This window comes from Leishmania infantum, chromosome 36 (genome assembly GCF_000002875.2).
Source record: "Leishmania infantum JPCM5 genome chromosome 36".
NCBI lineage: Eukaryota > Euglenozoa > Kinetoplastea > Trypanosomatida > Trypanosomatidae > Leishmania > Leishmania infantum.
The window spans coordinates 331984-358361 of record NC_009420.2 but is presented as its reverse complement, the minus strand read 5'-3'; the positions used below and the strand labels follow the sequence as shown (position 1 = coordinate 358361).

Here is a 26378-nt window from a genome sequence, read left to right as displayed (position 1 = left end):
GGCGTTTAGCAGGAACGAGAAGCGGGGAGAACAGGGAGGGAAAGGCCTTGGTGAGCATGCGGGCACGTGTGCGCACTGCAGGCGCAGAGAGGGAGCAGAGCCGCGGAAGCGCTTTTGCCTCCTCTTGGCAACGGAGGTGGTGCTCCGCAGTTCACCTGAGATAGTCAGAATGAATACGCGGACGAAAACAGCCGTTACCGGAGTAGAATCACCTTCGCCTCTGCTGGCAATCCTATGTGTTTGCGTGCGTGTTGCAACCGATACTGATCCCGAAACAGATGCTGCAGCAGTGCTGGAGAGGTGATAGCGTGACCTCTTGTTTTCCTGTGCGACAGCAAACCGAAGGCGACGCTACACGGCGCCTGCATGAGAAGTTTGCTGTCTTTGAGTTTGTGTTGGCCATACCAAACTACCTCACCGCTCTTTCTTTTCGTTCCGCTTTCAGTGCCATCTATTCTTTTTCTTTTGACTTTCGTTCAAGCCCTTATCGCCTGTTCAGCTGTACGCGCTGTCGTGCACCGTGAACACCTTTTTGCCTTCGTGACGCTCGGCTTCCGCGCACCAGGCCATTGGGTAACGAGGTTCGTTTTCTTTTTTTTTATTCCTAGCGGCATGTCCCTCACCAATGCGGTCAAAGCAGAAGGCGCCCACGCAAGGCCCACAAAAAGATACTGCACAAGGCAAATGTGACTCTTCGGCCGTCCCCCTCTCTTTGCTGAATCTAAAGATGCCTTCCTCCACATGTTCCTCTACAGACACCCCCCCCACCGTACCGCGAGGAAGAGACTTTCCAAAAAAGAAAGCTACGAAGGACACAACGGTGGAACGGAAGGAGGTCCGAGAATGAATAACATGCACGCACACATAGGTGTCCATGGACCTATACAGACCGTTACACCCCGACATCGAAGGACTGAGCATCTTTGACGGCCGTGAAGTAAAAAAGAAAAGGCGAGAGCGTAACGACAAGCGAGTTGTAACCAAGATGGCGCTGGCTAGGGCGAGTGGGCTCACAACACCTCCACACTCGCTTACCGGAACGGGAGCGTGGTGACGATAGAGAGAATGGCAGTTCCTCACGCACGTACAAACACACACAAAAACTGTTTTGAAGAACTTAAAAAAAAAACGAAAAACAAAGCAGGAAACGCAAACTTTCCCTTTTAAAAGGGATAAGGCGTGAGAGGGGCGGTCCGACAAGGAACTTTTTTTTCCCATCTGTACCCCTCGTCTGAGTCTCGCACCCTCACCCTCTCTCCCAACTCCTCTTTCGCTCGCGCCTCACCATGAACCGAGACGGGTTCTCCTTCACCGTTCAAAAGGCAGGGAGCAAGACGATAGTAAGCCTTCGGGTACGGCGCAAACAAAAAAAGACGGTGCTTGCGGGTGTGCATAGCTCTGGAGGACACAGATCCCTGCTAGATCGAGATCAGTGAGAGGTCGGATAACACAAGCAGTGGAGTAGACCACGAGAGCGCGGCAGAAGCAAGGGTAACGGCAACGTCATCAGCCCGTCCACACCAACCACAGCACTGTGATTTTCGTTCCTTCGCTCCACTGTTGATGCGATTTTTGCGGATTAAGCCACGCAACGAGCACACACCGGCACTTGCACAGGGAGAGGGAGAGGAGGATAGAGGCGAAATGGTCGAAAAAAAAAGCGGTGTAACAAAAGAAGTCAAGCACTCGTAAAAGCGAAAGCTTTGGTGCCCCATAGAGACATGGGGGGGAGAAGGAAGGGGAGGATGACATGCATTCCTTCGGGAACTTGACAATTAGAAAATCATAGGTAAAAACAAGTCGACAGCGCATATAACTGTATAGAGATGAAGTGTGAAGCGGGTCCACTATTATCTTTGTCGTTGTTCATGCTCTTGTTGCGGAGTGTCGCCGACGTGCCGCACCACACACACCTCCACTCCTCCTCGCCAAAAAAAAGAGTAGGGAAGCTCATCATGGCGTAAGACGTGGACTCAGCAAGCGTCCCTTCCTGCAGTCCTTTGAGCGCTTGCCACTATGTGAGTGGTCACAGCTGCTCAAAGCAGCTAACGTCTTCCCATGCGGCGCCGCTCAACGCCCTTTTTTGTGCGCTTGGCCTACCGAGGCTTCTCGTTGCCGAGAAGTGCTGACGACAAATGGCGGATGGCTCTGCGTAGGAGTGAGGGTGAGGAAGAGGCATGACACGCAGCTCCCAGTGCACATTCGGGACATATCCGATACATGGATACAGACTGCGCGGGCGGTGGGGTGGGTTCAACAAGGAAAGGCACAACGGCAACACCGATAAAACTACCGCAAGCGGAGGAAACACGGACACGCGACAAGCACGCACGCATGAACACATTATAAGCAAAGTCAGCAGTCGTCGGGCTGCCCGGGGAGGCGCGGTAGGGAAGGGAGGGAGGGAGGCAGCTGCACCCGCCTCTCATACTCGACCGATGACACAGAAATAAACAAAACTACAAAAGCGGGTTCTTACTCGAAAGGCCGACGCCATATAAGCGGGGGAAGGGGCAGGAGACAAGGTGAGTCGGCGTTGTCCTCGTGAGACATGGCCGTTACGGCCGTCGAGCACAGAGAGACAGCGCACACACCCTGGCACACACGGAGCACCAGCTGTGCTTTCGCGTTTTCACTCTGCCATACAACGCGAAGCACAACGCCGCTCACCCAATCGGCGGCCTTGGCACGGGGCCCCTCCACATGGTGAGAAGCGGCCGTCGGCACATGCGCTGCTGCTAATGCGCGGACTCGGTCATCGCATCACAGCCGCTCCCACAGTGCCGGTCGCCACGTAGCGCGTCCTTCGCGGTGACGCTCAGGTTCCCCACACCACTACGCAGTGAGGGTCGGCGGTGGGATACGTTCCAGTCACGCTGACGCTCTGCCCATCACATGGATGGTACAAGCGTGTGCACGCTCGCAGCGCTCTCCGACGCAACGCTATCCGGAGCCTGAACGCCAGCATCCGTAGCGATACATCGCTCTCACCCCCCCCACGGCCCCGCCTCCTCCCTCTCCCGTCGTCAGGGGGCAGAGAACGATGAAAGCGTCAGTAGACCAAGAAAAAAAAAAGCTCCACCATGAAGCCGAAAGAAAACGCGGAGAGAAGAGCGCCACCACGCACGCACACACACGGAAAAAAAAAGAAATAGGATGCAACCGCCTTTTGTTTCACTTGACAGACACACAACCAAGCGTCTTGCGGTGCTTATCGTCCCGGCCACTGCAGAGCGCAGCATTCACGTCTCCGTATCGACGCGCAACTCCTTTATCGAGGCAAGGCAAATGTAAGAGGCGGCCATCAGCCCTTGCGCGCGCAGTGTCGACTCCTCCTTTAACGGCACATTGTGCACAGTGAGGGCAAGCGGGCGGGTCTGACTGCCGAACCAGGGCGGGATGCGCTTGATAACGTCACCCACGGTGTCGCGGTCAAAGTCAATGTCGCCGATGAGAATAGAATCGATCGGACCAGAGTGGATACGGATGCAGGATCCAAGATTACCGCACATGCGTGCCATTCGCTGGCTTGCCCGCACACTCGACATGTCAGCAGATCCCAAGATGAGCACCGATGCGACGAGTGCGGACAACGTGCCAAACAGGCAAACAAAAAGCGTAGACTGAAGAGGGATCTTCATTGTGGCGCATGCGTTTGCCTGCTAATGTGCTCTGACAGAGTTAGAGAGAGAGCGAGTCGAAGAAAAGTACAAGTGGGAGAGATGGCGAGTGAGGAGGTGGGTGGCTGCGTAGATGAGCAGCAGCAGGAAAAGAAAAAGGGAAAGAAAAGCGATAAACGATAGCGAAACGTAACGTAAAAGAAAACACGTGGGGAGAGGCCGATGAGACAAAGTCGAGCAAAACGCGGGCCTGAACCGCAGAGGGAAAGAAATGGAGAGGGGAGAGGGCGCAGGCCCGAGGGCGGCTCTTGTTTGTTGTATTCGTGTGAGCGTCCTCGCTTACACTGATGAACCGCAAGAGGTAGCAGCGTGAACGGCACCGACGGAACAGACGAAACCACAACGGAAAGATGATGCGAGAAAACGGGAGGGAGACAGAGCAACGGAAAGATATACGCCGATCTTCGCGGTAAAGAGCAGAGGATGCGAATGCGAGTGGGCGTGCGGGCAAGCCCAGTGTATGAAAATCACGGTAGCCAAAGCCTGAGCGTTGGCGTACGCGTGCGTGTGCGCGTGTATGCGTGAGTCGTTCGTTTCTAGGCAGATGGAAGGGGAGGGAAGGGGGGGTCCAAACGCGATGGCGGCGTGAAAAGATTCGAGTGTTGGGGCAGGCGCACAGAAAGAATGCGAACGGCGAGAGAGAGAGAACGCTGGTGCGAGACCTCGATAGCAGGGATGCGCTACACAGCCATGACAGAGAGGCAAGGAGATTGAGGGTGGTGTGAGAGAAAGCAGAGAGAGAGAGGAGCGACAAAGATGGAGGGACAAGTCATCGATGGCGAGGCGCGGAGTGGGCCTGAGAGAGAGAGAGGTGCACAGATGCATGCTGAGAAGGATGACAGGTGCGGGCCCCTACAAGGCGGCAAAGACTGATACATCCCCTGTCTTCGAAAGAACAGAGAGACCTTTCAGCGAGGGCACTGGGAAGCAGACACCGTTTTATGTGTTCGCATTCGTGGCAGAGGAAGGGAGTAGGAAGGGCCACAGTCCACTTTACACCGCGAGGAGCAGCGGGCACACGACGGCCACGAGAGACGACGCAACTTGCAAAAGATCGAGAGGCACACATAAATAGATGCGTGCATGCGTGCAGAAAGGAATACCGTTTGCACCGCCTCTCGCTCATCCTCCGCCGCTCCGCGAACACAGTGCCGCGCTGCCCCGCTCGGTGCTTCGTTTCTCCTCGTTTCTTCGCCCTCGCAAACCTGTGCAGTGCAAATACAAGGCGCACCACTCGCAAGGGCGAAAGGGGACGCCATATCCGAAAAGCGAGAGCGAAGGGGTGCAGCAGTGCTACTCGGCCACCCTTCTAGTCAACGTGTTTCTAGCGAGGAGCGGGGCCGAATTACGAATCACCACGCAATTCGCAGTCACCAGAGTCCGTAGCACACTGCGAGGGGCCCCCGCGGACGCCGGCGCGGTTGGGGACGGCTGCGGTTGTGGAGAGAGGGGCAACGATGCCGACGTTGAGTTCGACGATAGAGCGTCAGCGGTGTGGCCATTGCCATGCTGTAGCGCAGTTTGTGTGAGGGAGCCACAGAGGGCTTGAATGGCTGCTTTACAGGCACATGAGCTCCACTTTTTTCGACCGACGGCGTAGTGATCCCGAATAGCCTCCGGAATGCAGCTCGCAGTCGGGGCGAGTCTGCGAAGCGGGTCTTGAGGAGACGGCGGTATGCTGCTTCGAGACCGTTTACTTGCGAACGGCACCTCACCCCTCCGCACCGACACGCCCGGGCGGCGCCGATTCCACGCGAGCAACGGCGGCAGCGGTGCGTACTTTGGAAGGTCCGCGGGGACGTCGCACTCGTCCCCTCCTCCGCTTGCACGACGCTCGTTCCCTTTCTCGGCGCCCAAGTATTCCTCCACGGTGTGCTTGAGAATGAAGTCGCGGCAATTGCGTAGCGTACTCTCCAGCTGCCACATCAGCACCGTGTGCCCCAGCTCGGCGATGGTGTGCGCCACCAACGCTCGCAGGTAGACATGCGTGGCGCGCTCCCCAGGTACGGCGTAGTACTCCATGCCCCACACCACCTCGGTCGACCACAGCAGAACCTTCAGTTCACCAATGACGGCCTCTACAACGTCGGCCTTTGCCTTGTTGTTGGCTAAAAAGCAGCCAGCGATGTCATCCAGACCGAGGTAGTCATAGATGGCCAGCAGACCGTGATTCGAATCCAAGGCCCGCTCAAAGTACTGGAGTTCAGCTGTAAGTCCACCCTCATCGGCCGGGAAGACGGTGTGCATTCGGTCGGGGGTGAGGCTCTTGAAGAAAAAGTCACCAACCATCTCGAGCCGCTCAAAGGCCTCACCACGATGAATACGCTCGTTGGGTGACGGCGCCTCATTCACTTGGTCGGACCTCAGTGTCAGGCAAGAGCGGAGAACCCCACGCGACTTGAGAAAGTGGAGTAGGTAGCGCACACGCCATCGCCGCATCTGCAGCTCAGTCGAGGAAAGCGAGAGGAGGCGGTCAAAGGAAAGACTACCCCGCCTAGGTGGTGGATTATGCAAGGTGTTCCACCAGCGTCGCATGATCACATCTACCAGGTCGAATTCGCGTAGCGTGAGCGGGCGGTGATAGAGGAGCGCGCGGCTTGGCACGCCGTCCTCAGCAAACAGCGGTGACTCGGCATACAAGGCGTGGAAGCAAGAAGGGGCTGGGGCGGCAGGTGTTCCTGTGTGAGTTGACACTGACCTTGAGAAGCGTTTGCTGCCAGCCAGCGAGTAAGACGAGTCCGACTCCTGCGGCGGCGGCAGCGACGGCGATGAGGCGGCCTGCTCAAGAAATGTGAGAATCATACCGATTGTGCGCTTCAAAAGTGCAACGCGCGGTTTGTGGTCGACGCTGTGGCTGTGCGTGCTGTAGCTGCCCTCCAGACGCGCGTTGCACACGAGGCAGAGTCGGGCATCACTGTCGTAGAAGTGCCTCTTACCGGAGCGCGGATCGTCGGCCTCCGTCACAATGCGCTCTGCCCGACTGATGGCTTTCCGGGAGATGACCGCCTCTTGAGCAGCGTTCACCCACCACTCCCGCACCATGGGGCTGGAAAAAAGCTTCGCGACCTCACGTGGCGGCGGCCGCGATGACGATGAGCATGTCACCGAAACCAAGTCACGACGATGCGTGCGCAAAGCATCAGGGATATGGCAAAGCGCCCGCCACGCAGAAGTGCGGCGAAGACGCATCGGCTGCGCCAGAAAGTATATTCAGGCTTGCACAGCCTTTTTTTTTTCGGTGGGAGGGGGAGGGGGCAGGCGGCTCCCCTCCTTTCGTCTCAAATCGTGCAATCGAATCAGTCTTCGTGCAGCCCCGCAGGTTCGGCAAAGGAATAAAGGTGGCAAGGGGAGGTATAGGAAACATGTGTGCCGTACTAGCTCCCGCCTTGCGATCACCGCCGCAACGCCGTGCATGCGCACGCGCGATCACGCTTCCGGCGCGTGTCAGAGGCGCTCGCAATAGAGTTTCTGGCGTTAATACAGGTGCAATGGGGTACCTTCGGTCCGTCAAAGTTGTGTGCTCGTAGATCCCTCCCTCCAGGTGAGCGGACGAGGGGGGAGGACGGCAATAAAGATAGCCGGAAAGGTAGAAAAAGTGGAGAGAAAAGCGAGAGATCGGTATGGGAAGGTGGGAGAGGGGGAAAGAAGCGAGATGCACACATGTGAACGCGACATCACAATGGAAAGCAACATGAGAAAAGAAATGAAGTGGAGCCACCCACGTCATCCACAAAGCATGCGCCATCAGCGTCGCGGCCATTCCCATCTTCTCGTTCTCATTTTTGACGAAGTTGTATCTCTCCGCCGTTTGCGCCGTCCACTCTCTTCCCCTAAGAGGGCTACAGCATGCGGAGGGAGGGTCGGTGGGCGTCGCTGCCCCCTCGCGTGCAGTTTGTTCGGTCTTTTCAGTGTGCGTGTGTGTGTGTGTGTGTCTTTTGTTGTTGTTGGCCTGCACCTGTGAACGGTCCTGCTCTCTTTGCTTTCCGTTTTAGCGAGGTGGGATAGTCGTGCGGTCTATGTCATTTGCGAAAAAAAAAAGCAGTGCTCGGTCTCCTTGCAGCCATTGCCCTCGGAGCCGTACTGCGGTTGTCATTCGGAACTGCAGCTGCGCTCATCAGCGTACCCGACAGACACACCCGTATAGATTCGTATGCGCCAACGCAGGAACGCGTCGACCGCGCAGAGGACGAGACGGCAGCACACACGTGTGTTGAACGCGCAAGCCTCGAAGAAGAGTGACCCCGTAGAGGCACAAGGAGGGGGGCGGGCGGGGTCGAATTACCCACTGTCACAAAAGCGCAAACGGAGAGGCAGCGGTGCCGAAAAGTAAACGGAGAAGCACGCCGCTTCGACATGAATACTTCACGGGAACACAACAACAAAAGAAACGGACTGCACTATGAACGGGGTGGCGAAGGTGAGGGTTCGACAAGAGGCGCTACGTCTGCGCCCACACACAGATGCACCGTGAGCAAGAGCGCGATCACGGGAGAAAGGTCTACTGGGAAGATGCGAAAGAAAAGGTATACGCAACATCATGCGAGTGCGCCGCGCGAACTGCTCCTAGCTTGCATTCTTCTGCGCTCTTCGCATCCTCTCCCGCGGTTGAAAAGCGACTTCAGTGGCCAGTGGGGCAGTGGCTCGTGCCCCTCTCGCTATTCGCACGTTCTCTAAATCACCACTCACACCAACTGCGTTCGCATTACGTCTTTGGTGAGACCGATATGTGCGCAAGAGGAAGGGAGGCTTCACTGGCGCGCACGCAGCAGCCGAGCAAAAGAAATTTTAATCAGTTCATACCATTCCATGAAACACAAGTCGAATTACACTCAACCTCGGCCCGTCAGGGGGTCCCTCCACATGGTGAGAAGCGGCCGTCGGCACATGCGCTGCTGCTAATGCGCGGACTCGGTCATCGCATCACAGCCGCTCCCACAGTGCCGGTCGCCACGTAGCGCGTCCTTCGCGGTGACGCTCAGGTTCCCCACACCACTACGCAGTGAGGGTCGGCGGTGGGATACGTTCCAGTCACGCTGACGCTCTGCCCATCACATGGATGGTACAAGCGTGTGCACGCTCGCAGCGCTCTCCGACGCAACGCTATCCGGAGCCTGAACGCCAGCATCCGTAGCGATACATCGCTCTCACCCCCCCCACGGCCCCGCCTCCTCCCTCTCCCGTCGTCAGGGGGCAGAGAACGATGAAAGCGTCAGTAGACCAAGAAAAAAAAAAGCTCCACCATGAAGCCGAAAGAAAACGCGGAGAGAAGAGCGCCACCACGCACGCACACACACAGAGCGAGACAATGACAATTCAAAAAAGAAAAAAAAAACATTTTCTCATGGAAGTCCCGTCGACGAGAATCTGGTACACGGAAGTGCGAAAGAAACCCACCCGCACACACGAATGGTGTGTCTGGACAGTCAGAGTACCATTAAGCACTTCTCACGGAGCGCGCCCTCCTCCCACCCACCCCGACCTTACGTGGGTGGCAACCATATATGTCAAGGAGGTTTGGAGAGGTCGCAGGCAACTGTGTCTCTGCTAGCTTAGGCATGAGAAGATCTGCTTGCACTCTGGGTTTAGTGTATCAGGATGACATCCCCGAAGGAGGTGAGACCGAAGAGGCAACAAAACCACAACAGAATGCACGCCCAGAGTGCAAAAGGAGAGTATGGAATAGAGTGATGGGGAGAAGAAGGGGTGGGAGCACGGAGAGAGCGACAGAAGAAACGGCGCAGAACTCACCAAGAGCCATACACAGACATGCGAGAAGGCACGTGAACACAAAGCGAGACATCGCGCTCGATGGCCATTTTTTTTACACCGTGGAACAGAAACGCAAAAGAAGGAGAGAGCAACGGCGGCTACTAGGAAAGCAGCGTCACCAACTCCTCCGCTGTCGGGCGCCGAGCAGGGTCGAACTCGCAGCAGCGGTGGATGGCGCTCTCCAGCTCCTTGTCTTGCAGGTTCGTCGGTAGGTCTGGCTGCATCGCGCACGGCATGCCCGTCTGCAGACTGTGCCGTATCTCACCCGCGTAGTGCGCGACAAATAGATGGTCGGGCTCCGTGTATTTGTGCCACGGGTGCACACCCGTCACCATCTGAGCGACGGTGATGCCGAAGCTGTAGATATCCGCTTGTTGGTTCCACGTGCCCAGTATAGCCTCAGGAGCCGAAAAACGCGGCGTCCCGCGCACGGAAACTGCGTCCGTCAAGCTTCGCCCCAGTGAGGCGGCACCAAAGTCTGCCAGCTTGCACGTGCCGTCAGAGGTCACGAGGATGTTCTCCGGCTTGATGTCGCAGTGCAGCCATGAGTGCTGATGAAGGTAGCCGAGCCCGAAGAGCATGTCGCACGCGTACTTGCGCGCCGCCCGCTCCGGGATCACCCCGAGCTTCTGAATGAGAGAGCCAAGTGTGCCGGCAGCCAAATATTCACAAATAATGAAGAAGAAATTGTCCTGAACGGCGCAGCAGTCGTAGCCGACGATGTTCTCGTGCCGCATCTGCGATAGCGTCTCCACCTCGCGGATGAGCTGCGGAGCGTTGTTGTCGTTCAGCGGAAACACCTTCATGGCGCCAAGCGATCCGGTCTCCGATATGGCGACGTACACTTCTCCAAAGGACCCGCGCCCCACAAGCTGCGAGGTGCGGTGAAACACCTGGCCGTTGACCGACACAATACGCTGCGGCAGTTTGTAGCTACAGTGCATCTTGGCCAAGCCCGCGACGTTCTCACTGCTCTGCTTGAGTGCCGAGTCCGCTGTGCGACCAAGGTTGCCAGCACTGGTAGTAGCGAGGGAAGCACCAATGGAAGACTTTCCTCCACTAACGCCCCCGAGTGCGCCGGATGTCGCATAGGTACTCGCGTGGCAAGTACCATCGTGCAGAGGGGTGGGCGCGATGTGGCGCTGGCGGTCCAGTGCCGAGTGCCGGCGACTGTTCGACAGCATCGAAGAGATGCCAGCCGTGGTGCACGGGTACTCCATGTCATGCGCCGGCAGAAACGGTGATGAAGTGGTGACTGTGAACGGCGGCAGTAGAGCACCGATGCGCACATCATGACGCTCCTCGCTGCGCAGTGTCTGTGGTTCAACCAGCAGCACCGGCCTCATTTCTTCAGAGTCCGCGCCACTGGCCTCCGCGTTGCCATCGGTGACGCGGTTATGCTGCGACGACAACCTCGATGAGCCTGGCGACCTCTCCTCCTCATCGCCGTCGCTGCTCTTGACGGTAAAAACAGGAAAGAGGGCATCCTCGCTGAAGCATGAGCTCGGTATCGGCGCCAACTGCCGCCGCGTCATGCTCAGCTTCGACTGCTCGCCCACCAACGCTCGCGCGAGTTCCGCCTCGCTGCCGGCGTTGAGCACGTCGCCGGAGACAAAGCCGAACTCGCACGGGGCCGCTTTGGCATGGGTCGACAATGTAGCCAGGGAGTCCACTGTGGCCGTGCTGACGGTTGCCATGAGACGGGGCTGCCGCTTCGAGTTGTATGACTGGTTCTCCTCGGAGAGGTGCTTCATGATAATCTCATCGCCCTCAAGGGCCTGCCATTGAAGGCGTTGTCGTCGATAGCCGCTCCTGATCAACAGCTGTTGGCGCTCCACCAGGGCGTGAATGCGACGCACCGGCCACGAGGGCGTCTCGCGCCGCTCGGCGGCGGCGTCCACGTACCTCCGCACCGCCTCCAGTGCCTCCTCTGCTTGGCGGTAGCGGACCAGCTTAAAGACCGACTTGACGAGCTGCATATCTGGCGAAAGCACGGCGTATCGATTCCCAATGATCTCAGACACACCATACTGCACCCACTGATGGTTATGCTCGTAGTACAGCTGCACAACATCCACCGCCACCGCCGTCACAAGGGCCTCAAAGACCACCTGGTCGGTGGCTAGGATGGAGCACCCGAGGTAGTTTTTGAGGCTGGTCAGCGACTGTGCCACCACCACACTCTCACCCATGATGACACGCGCCTTTTGCTGCTCCGTACCAGTGGTGCCGACGTAGTTATACCCCGACGCGATGCCTATGCTAATGCTGCACCCCCTGTCCCTGAACTCCTCGCGGATCGCGAGTGCGCAGAGGCAGGCCTTCTCCTGATGCCGCGGAACTGGAAAGTGCGAGTTAAAGGAGACGACGATCTTTTGGAACTCGATGACCTCCACAACGCCGTTGGCGATCGCCGCGTGATTCAGCACCGTCTGCACGAACAGATTTACCGCATCCACTGATTCACCCGCGTCCAGGGCGACGTTCGAGAGACTGACGACGAGGATCGTTGACTTCGTTCGGTGAAAACCACGCTGCAGGAGTCGCCAGTTCTCGACCGGGTTCGAAACGCTGCCCTCGAGGGTGTTCTTTAGGTGGAACCGCGGCAGCGGTTTGGCCGGCACCCCGTCCTCGTCGACAACAACGTCGTCCGCGGCGCTGCCGCCCAGGGCCACGTCGCTGCGCCACAGGCTCGGCGGCTCCAGCGGCTCGTCGGAAAAGGAGTAGCTGCTCTTGGTGAGCAGCGACTGGGGCAGAAACGGACGATACGCATTCAGGTTCGTTAGGATGTGCTGGAACTCGCAGTTGATAATATCAGCGGACGTGATGACCCGGGCAAGCATGCCAGGCTTTTGGCGATCTAGCACACTGCGCATCCGCTTCGTGTCGTACGTGGCAGCGTGCGTGGAGAGCTGGGAAATGACCTCCACCACGCGCATCATCTGGTTCACGGCCACCATCGCAACACCGCCGAGGAGGAACATGCAGATGATGATGATGACGACGCAGATGGAAATCTGCACAAAACCGTCGCGACCCAGCGAGGTGTCGAGTGGCACAGCGTACGCTGCAATGAAGACGGTCTTGGGCTCGCCGTCGCCCACGCGAAAGCTCAAAAAGTCCTGATAGACCACAATGTAGTCGCCGACCCTCTCCGTGAGCGCCACATGGTCTTTCGACAGCCCACCTCGCTTCATCAACTTGTTTCGCTGCATTGCCACTGTGAAGGTGTCCACTATGCGGTCTATCATATCCGCTTTGCCGGCCATGCAATCGCCCATTTTGTGCGGCACAAGTCGCATGCTGCACGGGGAGACGACGTGTCGATGGCGAGGCGGGGCGCCGCAGTCGTACGCCAGAACGGTGCCATCGTTGACGAAAAGCACGGAGTGGCTGTCTTTCTTTTTCTGCAGCCCCTTTTCGAACCTCTGAAACCAACGCTCAAAGAAACCACTGGCGTCGCAGATGATTACGAGGTCGCCCACGACGATCTGCCGCCGAATGGTCAGGGTGGTGTGCACCTTACCGTCGAGTGAGGCGGCGCAGTCTTGGTCAAGGAAGTAGCCATAGTCGTTGTTGGTCTGGTAGTGCGCGTAGTTCACCTTCAGCGGCACGTACTTGTAAAAGGCACCTATCCGTGGAATGCCGGACTCGTTGACTTCGATGCGATTCACGATCATCCGCGATCTGTCCACTTCGTCAGAATGCATGTAAAAGCACGCCGCTTGTAGGACGTTGGGCATGCACACAATAGTGAGCGCCATGAAAGGACAGTCTACGGTGTTGGCCAGGGGTTCCCCGCACATGGATACGTAAATCGAGTGCGTCGATGGAACGTTGGAGGAGAACAGCCACGTACTCCACGCCTCGAAAAAGGGAAGATACAGAGTGCTCTGCACTACCGCTATGCTCTCCGGCTTCCTGCCGATCATCGAGGAGCGCACAAAGGACAGGAGATGGCGCGCGTCTGCCCGCAGCGTCTCATGGTAGTTCTTCAGAAGCATGACGGAGCTGTTTAGGACGATACGTTCTCCCGATTCCAAATACATCCGATGCGTCAACGTAGTGTAGTGCTTGTTCACAAAGCCAACGCCCACTCCCCCTGCGACGGCCAGCACAATGATGATCACTAGCAGGACAATCAGCAGAACACAGTTCTTGCTCCGCACGCGCGCCACCGTTTGTCGAACGGCCGCGTCCGCCGAGTCCTCCTCGTATTCGCTGAGGAGGACGCCATCCTCGCCGTTCACCGCGGGCTTGCTTTCCTTGCTGTATCTGCGGCGCGAGTTCACTAAGCCCGCCGGCCGGTCGTCTTGACTTACGATGAGCACCCCATTTTCGCCACGCGGGCCACACGTCGGCGAGCCAGCACAAGCCGGGACGCGCACAGGGCACTTGGTGTTCGCGCCTGCGAGGGATGAAGGCTGAGGCTCTACCGTGACGTCACCGCCCGCTGCAAGAAAGCAACGGTGTGCGCTGCTCTTCCGTGGCAGCTTCCAACCGGTTACGAGGTCGGGCACTTTGAGCCCGACCACGTCGCCCATGAACTGGCGCTGCCTCGGCGGGGGCACAATACACGACTTAGAAGTGCGCCGCATCTTGCGCTCGTGCTCGGGGCAGATAATCGGGCAGGGAGGTGGCGCCAGCACCAATGGATTGCTCTCCTTGGACTGCGCGTGGAGGGAGGCGGGGGCTTCGAAGTCCGGATCCCGCGGCTTGCGTGCACAAGCCGGCAGCTCGATCCCCTGAGTAGCCTCCGGCTCCGGTTGCGTCACGCTACTGCTACTAGGCATCTTTCGGATCAAAAAAAAAAAAATAGCAACTGTCCAAGCGGTAAAACGAAAAGAAGAGAGGAGGTTTCGGGCGCGGAAGGAAGGAAGGACAATGAAACGAAGACACAACCGATGCGAATGAAAAACAGAATAAAAAAGAAGAGCGCCAGATCCACCAACAAGGCAAAACTACACAAAAAAAAAAGGAAAGCAAAAGGAAGAGAGAAGAAAGAAAAGAAACGAAATCGCGCTGTGTCTAATACCAACGCGTCCGAGTGTAACAAGAAAAAAAAACGAGCAGAAACGAAGACGAGACAGAGACAAGAGCAGGTCAATTCATACTTCTCTGGAGGATAGATCTACTGTCTCCTCCTTGCGCTCCGTTCCGTGTCTTTTCGAGCTGCGTCTGCCAATGGCGGCCTCGTCCTTTATTCTTTTTTTTTTTTGCGAGTCTCGTCCGTGTCCAAGTCGAGGGTGCTACAAACGTGGTGAAAGATGAGCTGAAAGCCATACGAGCACACCCGAGCACAGTCAAGGCGAAACAAAGCAGCAGCACACCGTTTCCTTCCCTTTCCTGCTCTGTGTTGTCAAGGAATGGAAAGGGGCGTGCGTCGATGTGGGAAGCGAAACGATAAACAAAAACGAACCCAAGAACCGACTCTGGATGGCAAGTGTTACAGCGCGGACGTCATACGACAACAACAGCAAAAGAAGCACAAGAAAAACAAAAGGGAGAGAGAAAGGCTCACAAAGAAATGAGAAACAAAAAGCAAAGAAGAAAGAGGGAAAAAGAAATGTTTTCTCCTTTTTTCTCTCGGATGCGGTGGAGCCTGCGCCAAGACACACACACACACACACGCACACAGGCCAAAATAAAAAGAGCGCAGACGACGCACTGAAAAGAAAGCACAACGGAGGGAGAGAACGACAACGACAAAAAAAAACAACGACAGTGGTACGCAAAAAAAAAAGCAAAAGGCAGATAGAGGGAGACAGATATATTCTTCGAGAGAGAATCACCAACGCGAACGCACACAAACGCACGCACCGCCACTGCGCTAGTCTTTTTTTTTCTTGTTTTGCTTCGGCTGTTGGGTTGTGTGTTTTCCCCCTTTTTTTCTTTTTTTTTTGCAAAGACGGTGCCGCTCGGCTTTTTGGCGCCTCTCCTTTTTTCCTTTCTGTTTGGTTCGTTTTCTGCGAAGGTATTGATGTGTTTCAACCACGGGCGAAAATGGGTTGTTGCACTTGCGCTAAGCCCTACGGAGAGTCTGTTCGCAGGAGCTACCACTTTTTCGCGTCTTGAGGCGACTATATTCCGTTGTCGTTGCAGAAAAGTAACGGCGACAGCACGCGTCACAATGTGAAGTCGCGAGCGCCGATACCAGTGAATCGTCCAGATATGCGTCACGCTGACGCGTGCGAAGGCGGTGCGGGTCAACAGAGAATGAAGAAGAGGAAGGTGAGGTAAAGGAACCAAAAAAAAGGTTGAGCAACCTCAGGTCTAAGAAACAAGAGGCAGTCAACACGGAAGCAAGGAGGAGAGGGATGAGCACACAGTTGCTCGCACTTAGAATGTGACCCAGCGCGTTGTCTCTTCGTTTGAAAAATGCGCTCGAATGTGAGCGTAACCGTTTATCAGGCCGCGTGCGTGAGGTATGGCCCCGCGCTTACTTCTGACAAAAAGCGAGCTACGACGAAGGCGCAGACACCGAGAAGCAGAGATTAATACACTGAAAGACGAGGAAAGTAGCAAGATAAGCAAAACAAACGAAAAGATACTGAGATACAGAACGATGCAGAAGAATGCACCAAGATGCAGGAGGGCGGAACCAAAGAGCAAGAGACACACAAACACGAAGAGAGAAAACCACAAACTGATGAGACGCCGTTGTAACGAATCCCAAAGACGGAGAATCAGTGCGAAATGTAGAGCAAAAGCGTCGACCAATCTCGACAGAGCACACCGTAATACAAAATCGTGAGGGAGAAACTGAGAGGGCGAAAGAGGGCGCGAACCGTGGAACATAACGCACAGACAACGATGGTGGTAAGTCCTCGTCTACAGTCCAGGGATTAGGGGACGGCAATGAAAATACGAAGAGGGGGCGGGGGGGGGGCAAATATTCACACACGCTCAGAGAGACAAAAAGCGAAACAAAAGGAGCACAAATAAAGAAAAACCGCTCGCCACTCACTTTTCCCCGTTTCCTCGCAAGAAAAAAGAGCGAAAACAACAAGACGCAAGAACAATAATGTGAAGAGAATTTTGAAGGAATCACCAAGCTCGAGTAAGCAATAGCACTACAGAAAAGGATAGTTGGTCTTCTTTTTTTCCAAACTGGAGAAAGGCGAAGCGGTGAAATACAAGAGCAAGGGAAGAACTAAGGAAAGGTGCAGAATGAAAATATAGGGTGCCTTTCCTTTCCCCCTCAGGAAGCGCTCTTCGTAAGCTGCACGCACGCACACACACAGAAAAAAAAAAGATCGCCGTCTGCACTTCTTTTGCGATCGGGAAGAGCGATGAAGCACGAATAGTTGATTATATATATCTTTATCTCAAAAGTTATCTTGATGTGCAGAGGGAGGGGGTGGGGTAGGTGTGAAGAGGCGAGTTGAAGTAGTCTTCTTTATTCTGGAAAGAAAATCAAAAAATCCGCTGCTGTGGTGGTCTTATTTCGTTTTACTCACTTTCGCGTTGACAACGGAATCTGTGGGATGTGTGAGCTAAAAGGCACAAGCACGGCCATACACACGCACACGCTTACACACGCAGGTACCTTAGAGTACCGATGTAGAAGAACCCCCCCCCGCAAAAAAAAAGATACAAACGGGAAACAAAATGAAGAAAGGAAAGCCGAGTGTTACTCTTCTATTCCGACAGAATAACACCGAAGACAACACAAAAAAGAGGGGAAATAGAAGACGGGCAAGCACACCGTGGCGGAGATATGCACGCAACCTAAAGAGAGAGAGCGACGAGAAGAGGAAAAAGAAAGGCTGAAAAACCACTGTAACAACAGGCACAAACCACAATGTGCGACAGAAAAGTGAAACCGGGCTTCGCTTCCGTATTTGTGGTGCTCACCAAAGCTGGATCGGAGCTGAGAGAGAGGGAGAGAGAAATATAACGCAACGAAGAAAAAAGAAAAAGAAGCCTCTAGTGTGATGAGGAGAAATGGGGAGTAGGTAATACGAAGAGAAAGGCCACCAGAAAGTAAAAATATGTAAGGAACAACAACGAGAAAAACGAAAAGACACAAAGAGAAGACACAGATTTCGAGAGCCGACCCGAACACACACACGCGTAAAAAGGAAAAGACAGAGACGACACAACGGTGAGATGAGGTGAGAGGGGTGGAGCCATGAAAAAAAAAAAAACGGAAAGAAGAGATCGGGAGAGAGAGAACAGAAGGGCGACACCAGAGCAGACGAAAGCAAAGAAGAGTTAAAAAAAAAGCAGAGCAAGCACAGGACGTGAGACGGTCGTCAAGTCCACAGGGCAAGCATGCAAACAGAGAACAGAATGAACACTCGCACAAGAGAAGTGAAAAACAAGAGCTGGAAAACCACGACACGGAGGTATTCGACAAGACAGCAGCTGACACAAAGAAGCTTACTGAGCTCTAGGAAGAGAATGTCAAACAGCACGTGAGTGTACTGTCCTTAACGTTGCCGACTCCTTAAATATGTTGGCCTCCTTTTTCTTTTGCGATGAGGAGTGGGAAAGAGCGAAGGAGAAAGTGAAGGAAGCGTTCTTGGTCACGAAAAGAACAACAAAAAAGAAGGCAAGCACAAGCAAATGCTATACGTATCCACACCAACAACCGATCAACGTACGAGATAGATATAGTTATGCTTTAACAGAAACCAAATGCAGAAAAGGCAAAAAAGGTCAAAAGAACGAAGACACGCACACACACACACACAAAATGAGGTTAGGACCAGGAAAAAAAGGTAAAAAAGAAGGGAGGAGGACGGGGGGGGGACAAAACACCAAACTACACACACAAAAAAAGAGTTCACACGCGCCGGCGGGGATGGCAAAAAAAAAGCAGACAAAACGATGCGGAGAAAGACAACAGAGAGAGAGAGAGACGGCCGAGAAAATCTCCTGTGGCAGAACGAAAAATGCGTATCTAAAACGACCGAAAAAAGGATGATCTCCACAGTGTCACTTGAGGAAGAAAGGCGGCGCAAGGAATGGCGTTCGGCGTGGTGTTCAGGAGAGAGACGAGGGAGGGTGTCTGCAGTAGGAGCAAGCAATTCAAGAAGGCGACCAACAAGAGAGAGCACAATAAAAAGAACCCAACACGGAAGCAAAGAAAAAGGGACCACCTACACTTGCGTATCGGTGATTTATTTCCTTACAGAGCACACGAAAAAAAAACCCACCCGTCCACATACACGCACACAGAAAGAGAGGGAGGGCGGCGTGGCACTGTCACTCTGACCAGGACTCGGGGAAATCGCAAGCAAAGAATGTTGTGAAGAACAGCCATCCAGCGCACAGGGGCAAACGCGCGCGCACAGCCGAGAGAACGAGAGAATTCACGCTAAGTTCTCACCCTGTCTACAGCTGCGCACCGCGAGAAGACGAAGCCGGTCGCAGATGAGCGGCCGGAGACGAGGGGCAAGAGGTTGTCGGAGTCGAAGCAACGGGTCCACGCTAGTGAGCACTAGCCAAAAAAAGCGGAAATGGGGTATAGACTCACTTGGCGCCAAACGAGAGCTGCCGCTCACACACACACACACAAGACTATACAGAATACTAAAACAGAAGAAAACAAACTTGTGTGGGAAACGTGTCTTTGATAGGTGGGGTGTCAGAGGGGAGCGAGAGAGATGAAGAAGCTACAGAATGCGGAAAACAGCAGAGAATGGCAGGAGGAGATGCCGGAAAAAGATAGAAGAAAGAAACGTACACGGTGAAGCAGAAAGCGTCGTCACAGAGAGTGGGAGAGGAATGCGGCTCAGAATACCTGATAACACAATAGATGTCCGACAAGGAGAAGCCTTTCCTCCCGCTATCCGTCTCTGCCTATGTGTGTGACTGCTCGTCCGCGTCACAGCCCGCTCTCGTTACTGCCCAGCACTCGCGTTCAACGAGTAGCTTTCGATGAGTCGTGCTCTCACGCCGCCACGCTCTGTCAAGGGAAGGCAGCGGCCAGAGGAGGAGAAGAGAGGGGCAGCGTCGAAAAGGTGTAAAACCAGTACGTGGCGCACGCCTCTCCGGAATCGAGGGCAGGTTGAGCGGCAGGAGATGGAGAGGGGCGAAAAAAATATGAAAAGCGAAAAGGGATCAGAAAGGAGGAGAAAGAAACACCCTCCTGCAGCCGAGCTGGGCAGTCCTGGCAGTGAAGTAGCACAAGCGTTTAGTACCGCCGTCAAGCGCACCAAGACCGAGTAGCTGTGTATGCGTGTATGTGTGCGAAAGGGGGGGGGGGTGTTGAATATGGCACAGCATCAGAAGGCGCGGAGGCAGAACGCGACAGAAACCTCAGCGGCCGAAAGACGCAGCTGACAATGTAGAGGGGAGAGGGTGAAAGTGAAGGTCACGAGGAAGGGGTGCCGCCGGCGTCAAAGCATGAGGAACGCGGCGACCGGCACCCACACAAGGCAGCGGGGCGGCGCACAACCCACAAGAGGTCGCAGCGCAGGATCATGTGTACGGGATTCGGAGACATGCCATTCTTCCGTCCTTCGTGATCGGATGATGTTCCCAGTGAAAACACAGGAGATACGGGGAGGGGCTCAAACGGTGGTGCGTTGACGTTCATGGAGTACTCCTGAGTTTTGGTTTTGTCAGATGCGCGTCATCTGCATTCAACGCTTTCCTCTCTTTTGGTTGCTGTGTGAGTGTATGCGTTGTGAGTGGTTTCGGTGAGGCAGGGCGGTATCGGCATCTAGCCTTGTGCACAGCACCGGTGAAAACAAAGGCAATCAATCCAACGCTCAAAAATTCACCGGGCGAGTCAAGGAGTGGCTGACGCGGACGTGCATCATCAAGCATCGCGCAAACTCTCTCTCGCTTTCTGGCATCCGCCTCAGTTTCCCTCAGCGAACTAACCCACTTCATCGCACTCCTGTGTCAGCCGGACGAACAAGCCCCGCTAAACCACCAGCCAGCCATGCATCTCCTGACACACCTCTCACCTCCCTCTGCTCAGGGCCAGGTTGGCGTCGGCCGGGCCGTAGAAGCGCAGCGACGCGTTCACGGCCTCCGCCGCCGTCTCTGCCGCGGCACACGCCTCCGACACAGATGCAACCTGAAACGCGATGAGCCGGTTGAGGACGCGCTGCAGCGGCCATGGCATGGCCTTGCACAGCCGACACTCTAATCTCAACGAGATCGGCCATCCCAGAGTGGGCGCCACTTCGTACCTCGCGAGCCTCGCACACGTCACCTCTGTCACCGAATACAGCTGTGAGCGGCCCTCCAGCACCAGGCCAGCACCGATGCAACACCTCTCATTTCACCTAGTGCCCACCCACCCACCCCAGCCCCTGCGAGAGAGAAGGCGGAAGTGGAGCAGCGGCATGCCCCGCCGCATGCTCGCGCTCCGTCACCCCGGCGGTGCGCTCGCCAGCCATGGATGACACAGTAAGGTTCGGCATGCGCCAGGGCTCTGTCGTCAGCAGCACGTTGTCTTCACCTGCTTAATTCATCGCGTCGCCCGCTGTCGCCATATTCTCGCGTCGGTGCAAAAGGGAAACGGGGTACAGCGCCACGCCAAATGGCTGATGCCCCTGCGAAACGACGATAAGCAGTTACGGCAACAGGAGGTTTCGAATATTCTCGTAGCAGTGGCGCAGCGGCAACAGCCGAATGCCGGCGCGGTGGAAGGAGTACGGAATGCAAGCAGGTTGCTCTGCAGGGCCTTTGAAGATGGTCGAACCGGCCGGGAGCGCTCTCCATCGTGTACACAAGATGGATGCCCTGACGGCTCTCGAAGGGTGCCTTCCTGAGTGCGTGGATGAGGCGAAAACTCCAGGATGTCGGGGAGGTACTCAGCGTTGTATAGATAGCTGGGCATCCGAGCCACAATGGCTGGTGGCGCTAACCAGGCTCACCCATATGCCAGCAACCGCCACTGAAAGCAACCCTTGCTTCGGCCGTTCCGAGCCCCGGCGGCCGTGGAGGGGGGGGGGTGATGGCGACGACATGATCGCTGTTTGACCGCTGCTCTTTGCCATTCTCGCCGGCGACACGTGCTCCACAAAAGAACGATACTGCGCCGTTGCTGCCGTTAAGCATGCCCGCTGTCTGTGAATCGCGACCCGCTAAGCAGTCGGTGAGCTGCACCTGGCTGCGAAGCCTCGGGCACCTCGAAGGTACGGGAAAAGTGCTCAAGTGTCGGGAAGGTGAAGAAGGCACACGAAAAAAAAACGCGAATACAACGTCACCAGCAAGATCGGTCCGCACACAAAGAAGCGAGAGAGGGAAAAGGAGTCTTGCATACGCTCCCTGTGCATGTTTGTGTGTTTGTGTTTGTGTGTGTGTGTGTGTGTGCGAATGGGGAGGAAGAAGGGGGGGTTAGTGTGGATGTCAACGCCTGTCTCTTGCATGTGTGAGTGACAAGAGGCGTAATTGATGACGTGGCGAACATGTCCACGTGTGTGTGTGCATGTAGGCGAGTGCGCTCGCGACTACTTTTTGGCGGGGAGCGAGAACGAGAACCCCTTCCAGCACTGCAGGTAATAGGGTCAAGGGCCTGCGCAACAAAATAGGATCGCTTCTCTCTTTGCGAGACGCATTCGGTGGAAAGAGAGCAGGGGCGCCGAGAAAAAGACGGGAGCGCAACAGAGGAAGCGGTGTGGATGAACCGAGTAAGCGCGGTGAGCGACCTGGTATGTTCAGTGCGCGCGCGATCGACGCCCCTCTCTTCATCCTGTTTTCTAGCGCCCTCCTTTCCTCGACCTCGCACGTCGGCAAAGGGTTTGCGGCAGCTTGCACCCCTGTGCGCGCCACCGTGGGCGACCACGTAAAACAAAGAGCGGGAGGCAAGAGATACAGAGACAGATGCAGCAAAAGCGGAGAGGACGTAAACAGAACAGCAGCAAACAACATTTAGATGACACGGGTGTGGCAGTGCCATCTATCCATGCCCTGAATCGGGTAAGATGGCATCGAGATTGTGGCGCCACACCGCACTTCAATCAGCAACGCTTCATGGGTACGTGATGTAGAGCTGCTGGTGATGTGTGGTGCAGCAGATGTGCCCTCCACCGCCCTCCAATACTTGCACACACGCACACAGCTACCAGTACTAACAATGCTGCATATTGCCCACACTGTGCCACGATTTTGTGTGTGTGTGTGTGGGGGGGGTTGTTTGATTCCCATTAACCAGTTGGCTTCATTTCTTCTTTTTTGAGAGCTCACGTTAGTCCTCAGGGCACTCAGTGTAGCCTGTCTCACCCTTTCAACCACAGTACTCGCTACGCCGAGCAGGTGCGTGTGGTGGCTCGCTCGCTCTCCGCGCGCTCTGCATCGAAACGGCGGTATTGCTCGCACTACGAACGCACATATTCACTTCCGCGAAAAAAAAAGAACCGGTACCACTGAAATTCGAAAAAAAAAAAGAGCCGCACACACACACACACACAAGATGTCTCACCAATGTACAACAACAGCACGAAGAGGATGAAAGAACGGGGTTGCAGAGGAGATCAACGGATCCACGGAGAGCAACTGGAAGGAAAGTGCACGCAATAAACACATAGGCGAGCACTCTATGCAGGAAAACCCAGATAGAGGGGGTGGCGGAGGGGTTGGATCCATTTTGTGTTTGTTTTGTTTTTTTTTGTCGTTCTCGAGGTGCTCCCATTTCGACCATAGAGCATGAGTTTAACTCAACCCAGCCCGTCACATGGCGCGAAAGGGATGATTACACCGTCCCAGCAAGCATAACAGAAAGGGGGAGGTAGAGTCCCCCCCCCCCCGGCCACGGGCTCAGGGGATACACACACGCACACACACAATGGCAAGCTGTAGTCGAGGGAAGAACAAGGTGCAAGAATCAGCTGCTCCCTCTCTCTACCTTCTTCCGCTCCCTACATCGCTTGGGCAACGAGAGAAAAAAAGGGAAGGAAAGACGTGCATGAGGCGGTGACAAGTCGCCGACAGAGGTGTTTTGACAACTGTTGTATCGGAGCACAAGACGATACCCGCGCAACAGATGCCCGGCCTTCGCGTAAGGGCAATCAGGTGGACCTCCTCGTTTTCTTTCCCGTTTTGTTTTTATTTTGAAACTAGAGCGGGTCTACACTGCTCTGCTGCTCATGCGGAGAGAAAGGGAATAAGCGGAGGCGCTCAAGTGGTATCCGGCGTGAGGGCGCTTGCATGGCTTTCACGAATCTGCGTATTGCGCTTGTTAACGGCACGGGTGCGCAGCCGCTCTAACAACGACAGCGCCACGTCATACGCGGCCATCCCGCTTTGCGCGGACACCTTGACGTCCACCAATTGCTCATCCGACTTGGTCTTGTACACCTTCACCTGCAGCTTGATGTTTGGGTAGCGCACGACGGAGAAGTAGTAGTCGTAGATGACCTTCCAGAGCAGCCCCTCCTCCTTCATGGCCTCGTACACCTCCTGCAGTGTCTCGTGACTGGTGGAGTTCACAAACGCTACGCCATTGCGAATAAAGTCGTTGCCGAAGCGTGTTACTGTCTCTGCATGATACAACGTGTCCAGCGCTGTCTCGCCGCCCGCGGTGGCCAAGTTGTGCCGCGCGTCGGCGCCGATGCTCCTCATTGGCCTGCCGGTCGGAATCGGCGAGTGGGGGTCGCTAAGACCCACCTCAACCTTCGAGTGCGGATGTAGCAGAGTTGGTGCCGCCGATCTCGTCCTCGTCGTGGGGGATCGCTGCGGCTGCAGCAGATTGCCTTGCGGAGCCGTTGGCATCGAGGTTGGCGCAGCGCCGGTGTCGCTGATGCAGTCAAAACCAGGTGTTGATTTCGGAAGCCCGGGCGACAAAAACATCGTGCTTGATGCTTCTTTCTTGACAGGTTTCACCGTGATTCTTCGAGACATAAGCAGCTGCACCGGGAGCTCCTGCACGCGTAGGAGCTGTCCCAGTACGGTGCCGGTGGCACCTTTCGCGTGGAGTGGGAGAAACGGCGCCGCGACGACGTTGTAGCCCGACTGCCACGGGTCCCCAGGAGGGGCCGCCGGCACGGTCGAGTTCATGATGTGCTGCAACGGCGACGATAGATTCTGAAGCGTCTTACCGTTATGATGGTTCGATTTCTTCGATGCGGGCGACGAGCTGGCGTCCGTGTGCGATCTCGAGCTCGTCTCCTTGAAGCTGAGGCCGGTGAAGCTGCTGTTGCCGGTGAGCTGCTGCAGCGAGTTTGCGTTGAGGGAGCCATAGCCCTGCTGGGCCTGCGACTGAAGGAGGGAGTTGGCACTCTCTCCAAACGATGGGTTTGCGGCATGCTCTTGCGGAGCCAGCTTGTTCTGCTTCTTCTGCGTCAGAATGACATAGGAAACGTAGATGTCATGAGCCTCGTCGCGAAGGGCCACCTCGGCCGCGGCGATCTCCACCGGCGTGGGCCACAGTTTCGAGTCTAACACGTTTGAGTACATTTCAAAGTAGTTCGCGGCGGGGTAGCGACGCGCCATGGAGTTCGGGTTGTCCTCATCGCTAATGACGGCCCGCATCGACGGGATGCGCTCCTCCTCCGACATAATGATCGACGCCACCTCCTGCGGAGAGACACGGAAGCGGGAGGCGACGACGCGCACCACCTCCTCATCCAACATGTCCTCCGTGAGATAGTAGGTGCTCGCGAAGCGCGTCGTCTCCACGATAGCGGCGAAGTGCAACGAGAGCAGATAACGGGGAAAGTCAGGCCGCAACCACGGGTGCTGCATCACCTGCTCCATGGTGGCGCGCTCCAGCGGGTTCACGACCAGCACGCGGTGCAGCAGGTCTCGTGCCTGCGCGGAGACGTGGCTAGGGATGGCGTAGTCCGCAGTCTGGATCTTCTTGAAAAGGAGAGCAATGTTGCTGTCGTCGAATGGCAGAGTGCCGCAGAGCATGGCATAGAGCACGACGCCACAGCTCCACACATCCGCCTCCGGGCCGCCGTAGAGCCGCCCGCTTACCACTTCCGGGGACGCGTAGTTGGGTGTGCCGCAGCTCGTCTCGAAGAAGCGACCGTCATGAGTGATGGAGGATAGCCCGAAGTCGCTCAACTTCACGCTGTGGCACCCGTGCTCCATCATGATGTTCTCTGGCTTGATGTCGCGATGTGTGACCCGGTAGCGATGGCAGTAGGCGACAGCGGCGGTAAGCTGCTGAAATAGGGCGCGCGCAGTCGGCTCCTCTAGTCGACCTTTGCAGGTAACGTAGTCAAACAGCTCGCCGCCAGACACGTACTCCATGGCCAGCACAATGTCGTGCTTCGTCTTGACAACGTCGTAGAGCCGAGTGATGTGCGGGTGGCGCAGCACCCGCATGATCTTGATCTCGCGCTTGATCTTCAGCGCCGAACGCGCGTCGCTTTCCATCAGCTTGCGTGATATAATCTTGAGCGCTACGCGGACCTTGGTCGTTTCGTGGTAGCCAATCTTTACTTTGGCGAAGGTGCCACGGCCGATGGTGTCGCCGACCTGATAGGGGCCAAAGCGCTGGCCCACCTTGGGGGCAGCGGGCTTGTTGTGGTAGCCGTCCGCCATCATGCGCCACGCTTTTCGATTTCGTATCTCAGGAAGTCTACTCGAAGAGTGGCTGGGATCGCCAGCACGCGGCGTCCAGATCAATGGACTATACCAGCGCACGCGAGAGCGGGAGGGAAAGGTTGTAATCCTGCCTACGCGCGCACCACACTAGCAGAAACAAAAAGGAAATCAAAGGCAACAGCAGCACCCAATCCAAGATGGAATCAAGTCGAAGAAAATGTACGAAAGAAAAACGAAACCAGAGAGAGAAGGAGGGGGGGCGACGAGGACAGCGGAAACAGCAATGACACACAAACACACACACACACGAAAAAAAAAATAATGTCGCGGAATCAGGTTCGGGGCGCAAGAGGAGGAGAGCAACGGAAACAACGAAAAAAGGAGACTAAAGAGGCGCCGTGCACACATACCATGCAACCAAAATAAAACAGGAAAGAGAAAGCACCAAGCAGCGAGAGGACAAACAGC

General features: G+C 55.8%; 3 protein-coding genes across 3 annotated transcripts; all 3 read right to left on the bottom strand.

Annotated features, from left to right (window-relative positions):
- Positions 1-4973: 4973 nt before the first annotated feature.
- On the bottom strand, positions 4974-6722 carry LINJ_36_0980 (RNA editing complex protein MP67; the record flags this gene model as incomplete). The annotated part of the gene is made up of 1 exon (XM_001469474.1): positions 4974-6722. The coding sequence occupies one exon, from the start codon at positions 6720-6722 to the stop codon at positions 4974-4976; it is 1749 nt and encodes a 582-aa protein (XP_001469511.1).
- Positions 6723-9550: 2828 nt separating this feature from the next.
- Positions 9551-14242, bottom strand: LINJ_36_0970 (mitogen-activated protein kinase-like protein; the record flags this gene model as incomplete). Its single annotated transcript, XM_001469475.1, has 1 exon — positions 9551-14242. One exon carries the CDS (start codon positions 14240-14242, stop codon positions 9551-9553), a length of 4692 nt encoding a protein of 1563 aa, XP_001469512.1.
- Positions 14243-23534: 9292 nt separating this feature from the next.
- Positions 23535-25907, bottom strand: LINJ_36_0960 (putative SNF1-related protein kinases; the record flags this gene model as incomplete). The annotated part of the gene is made up of 1 exon (XM_001469476.1): positions 23535-25907. One exon carries the CDS (start codon positions 25905-25907, stop codon positions 23535-23537), a length of 2373 nt encoding a protein of 790 aa, XP_001469513.1.
- Between the last annotated feature and the right edge of the window lie 471 nt (positions 25908-26378).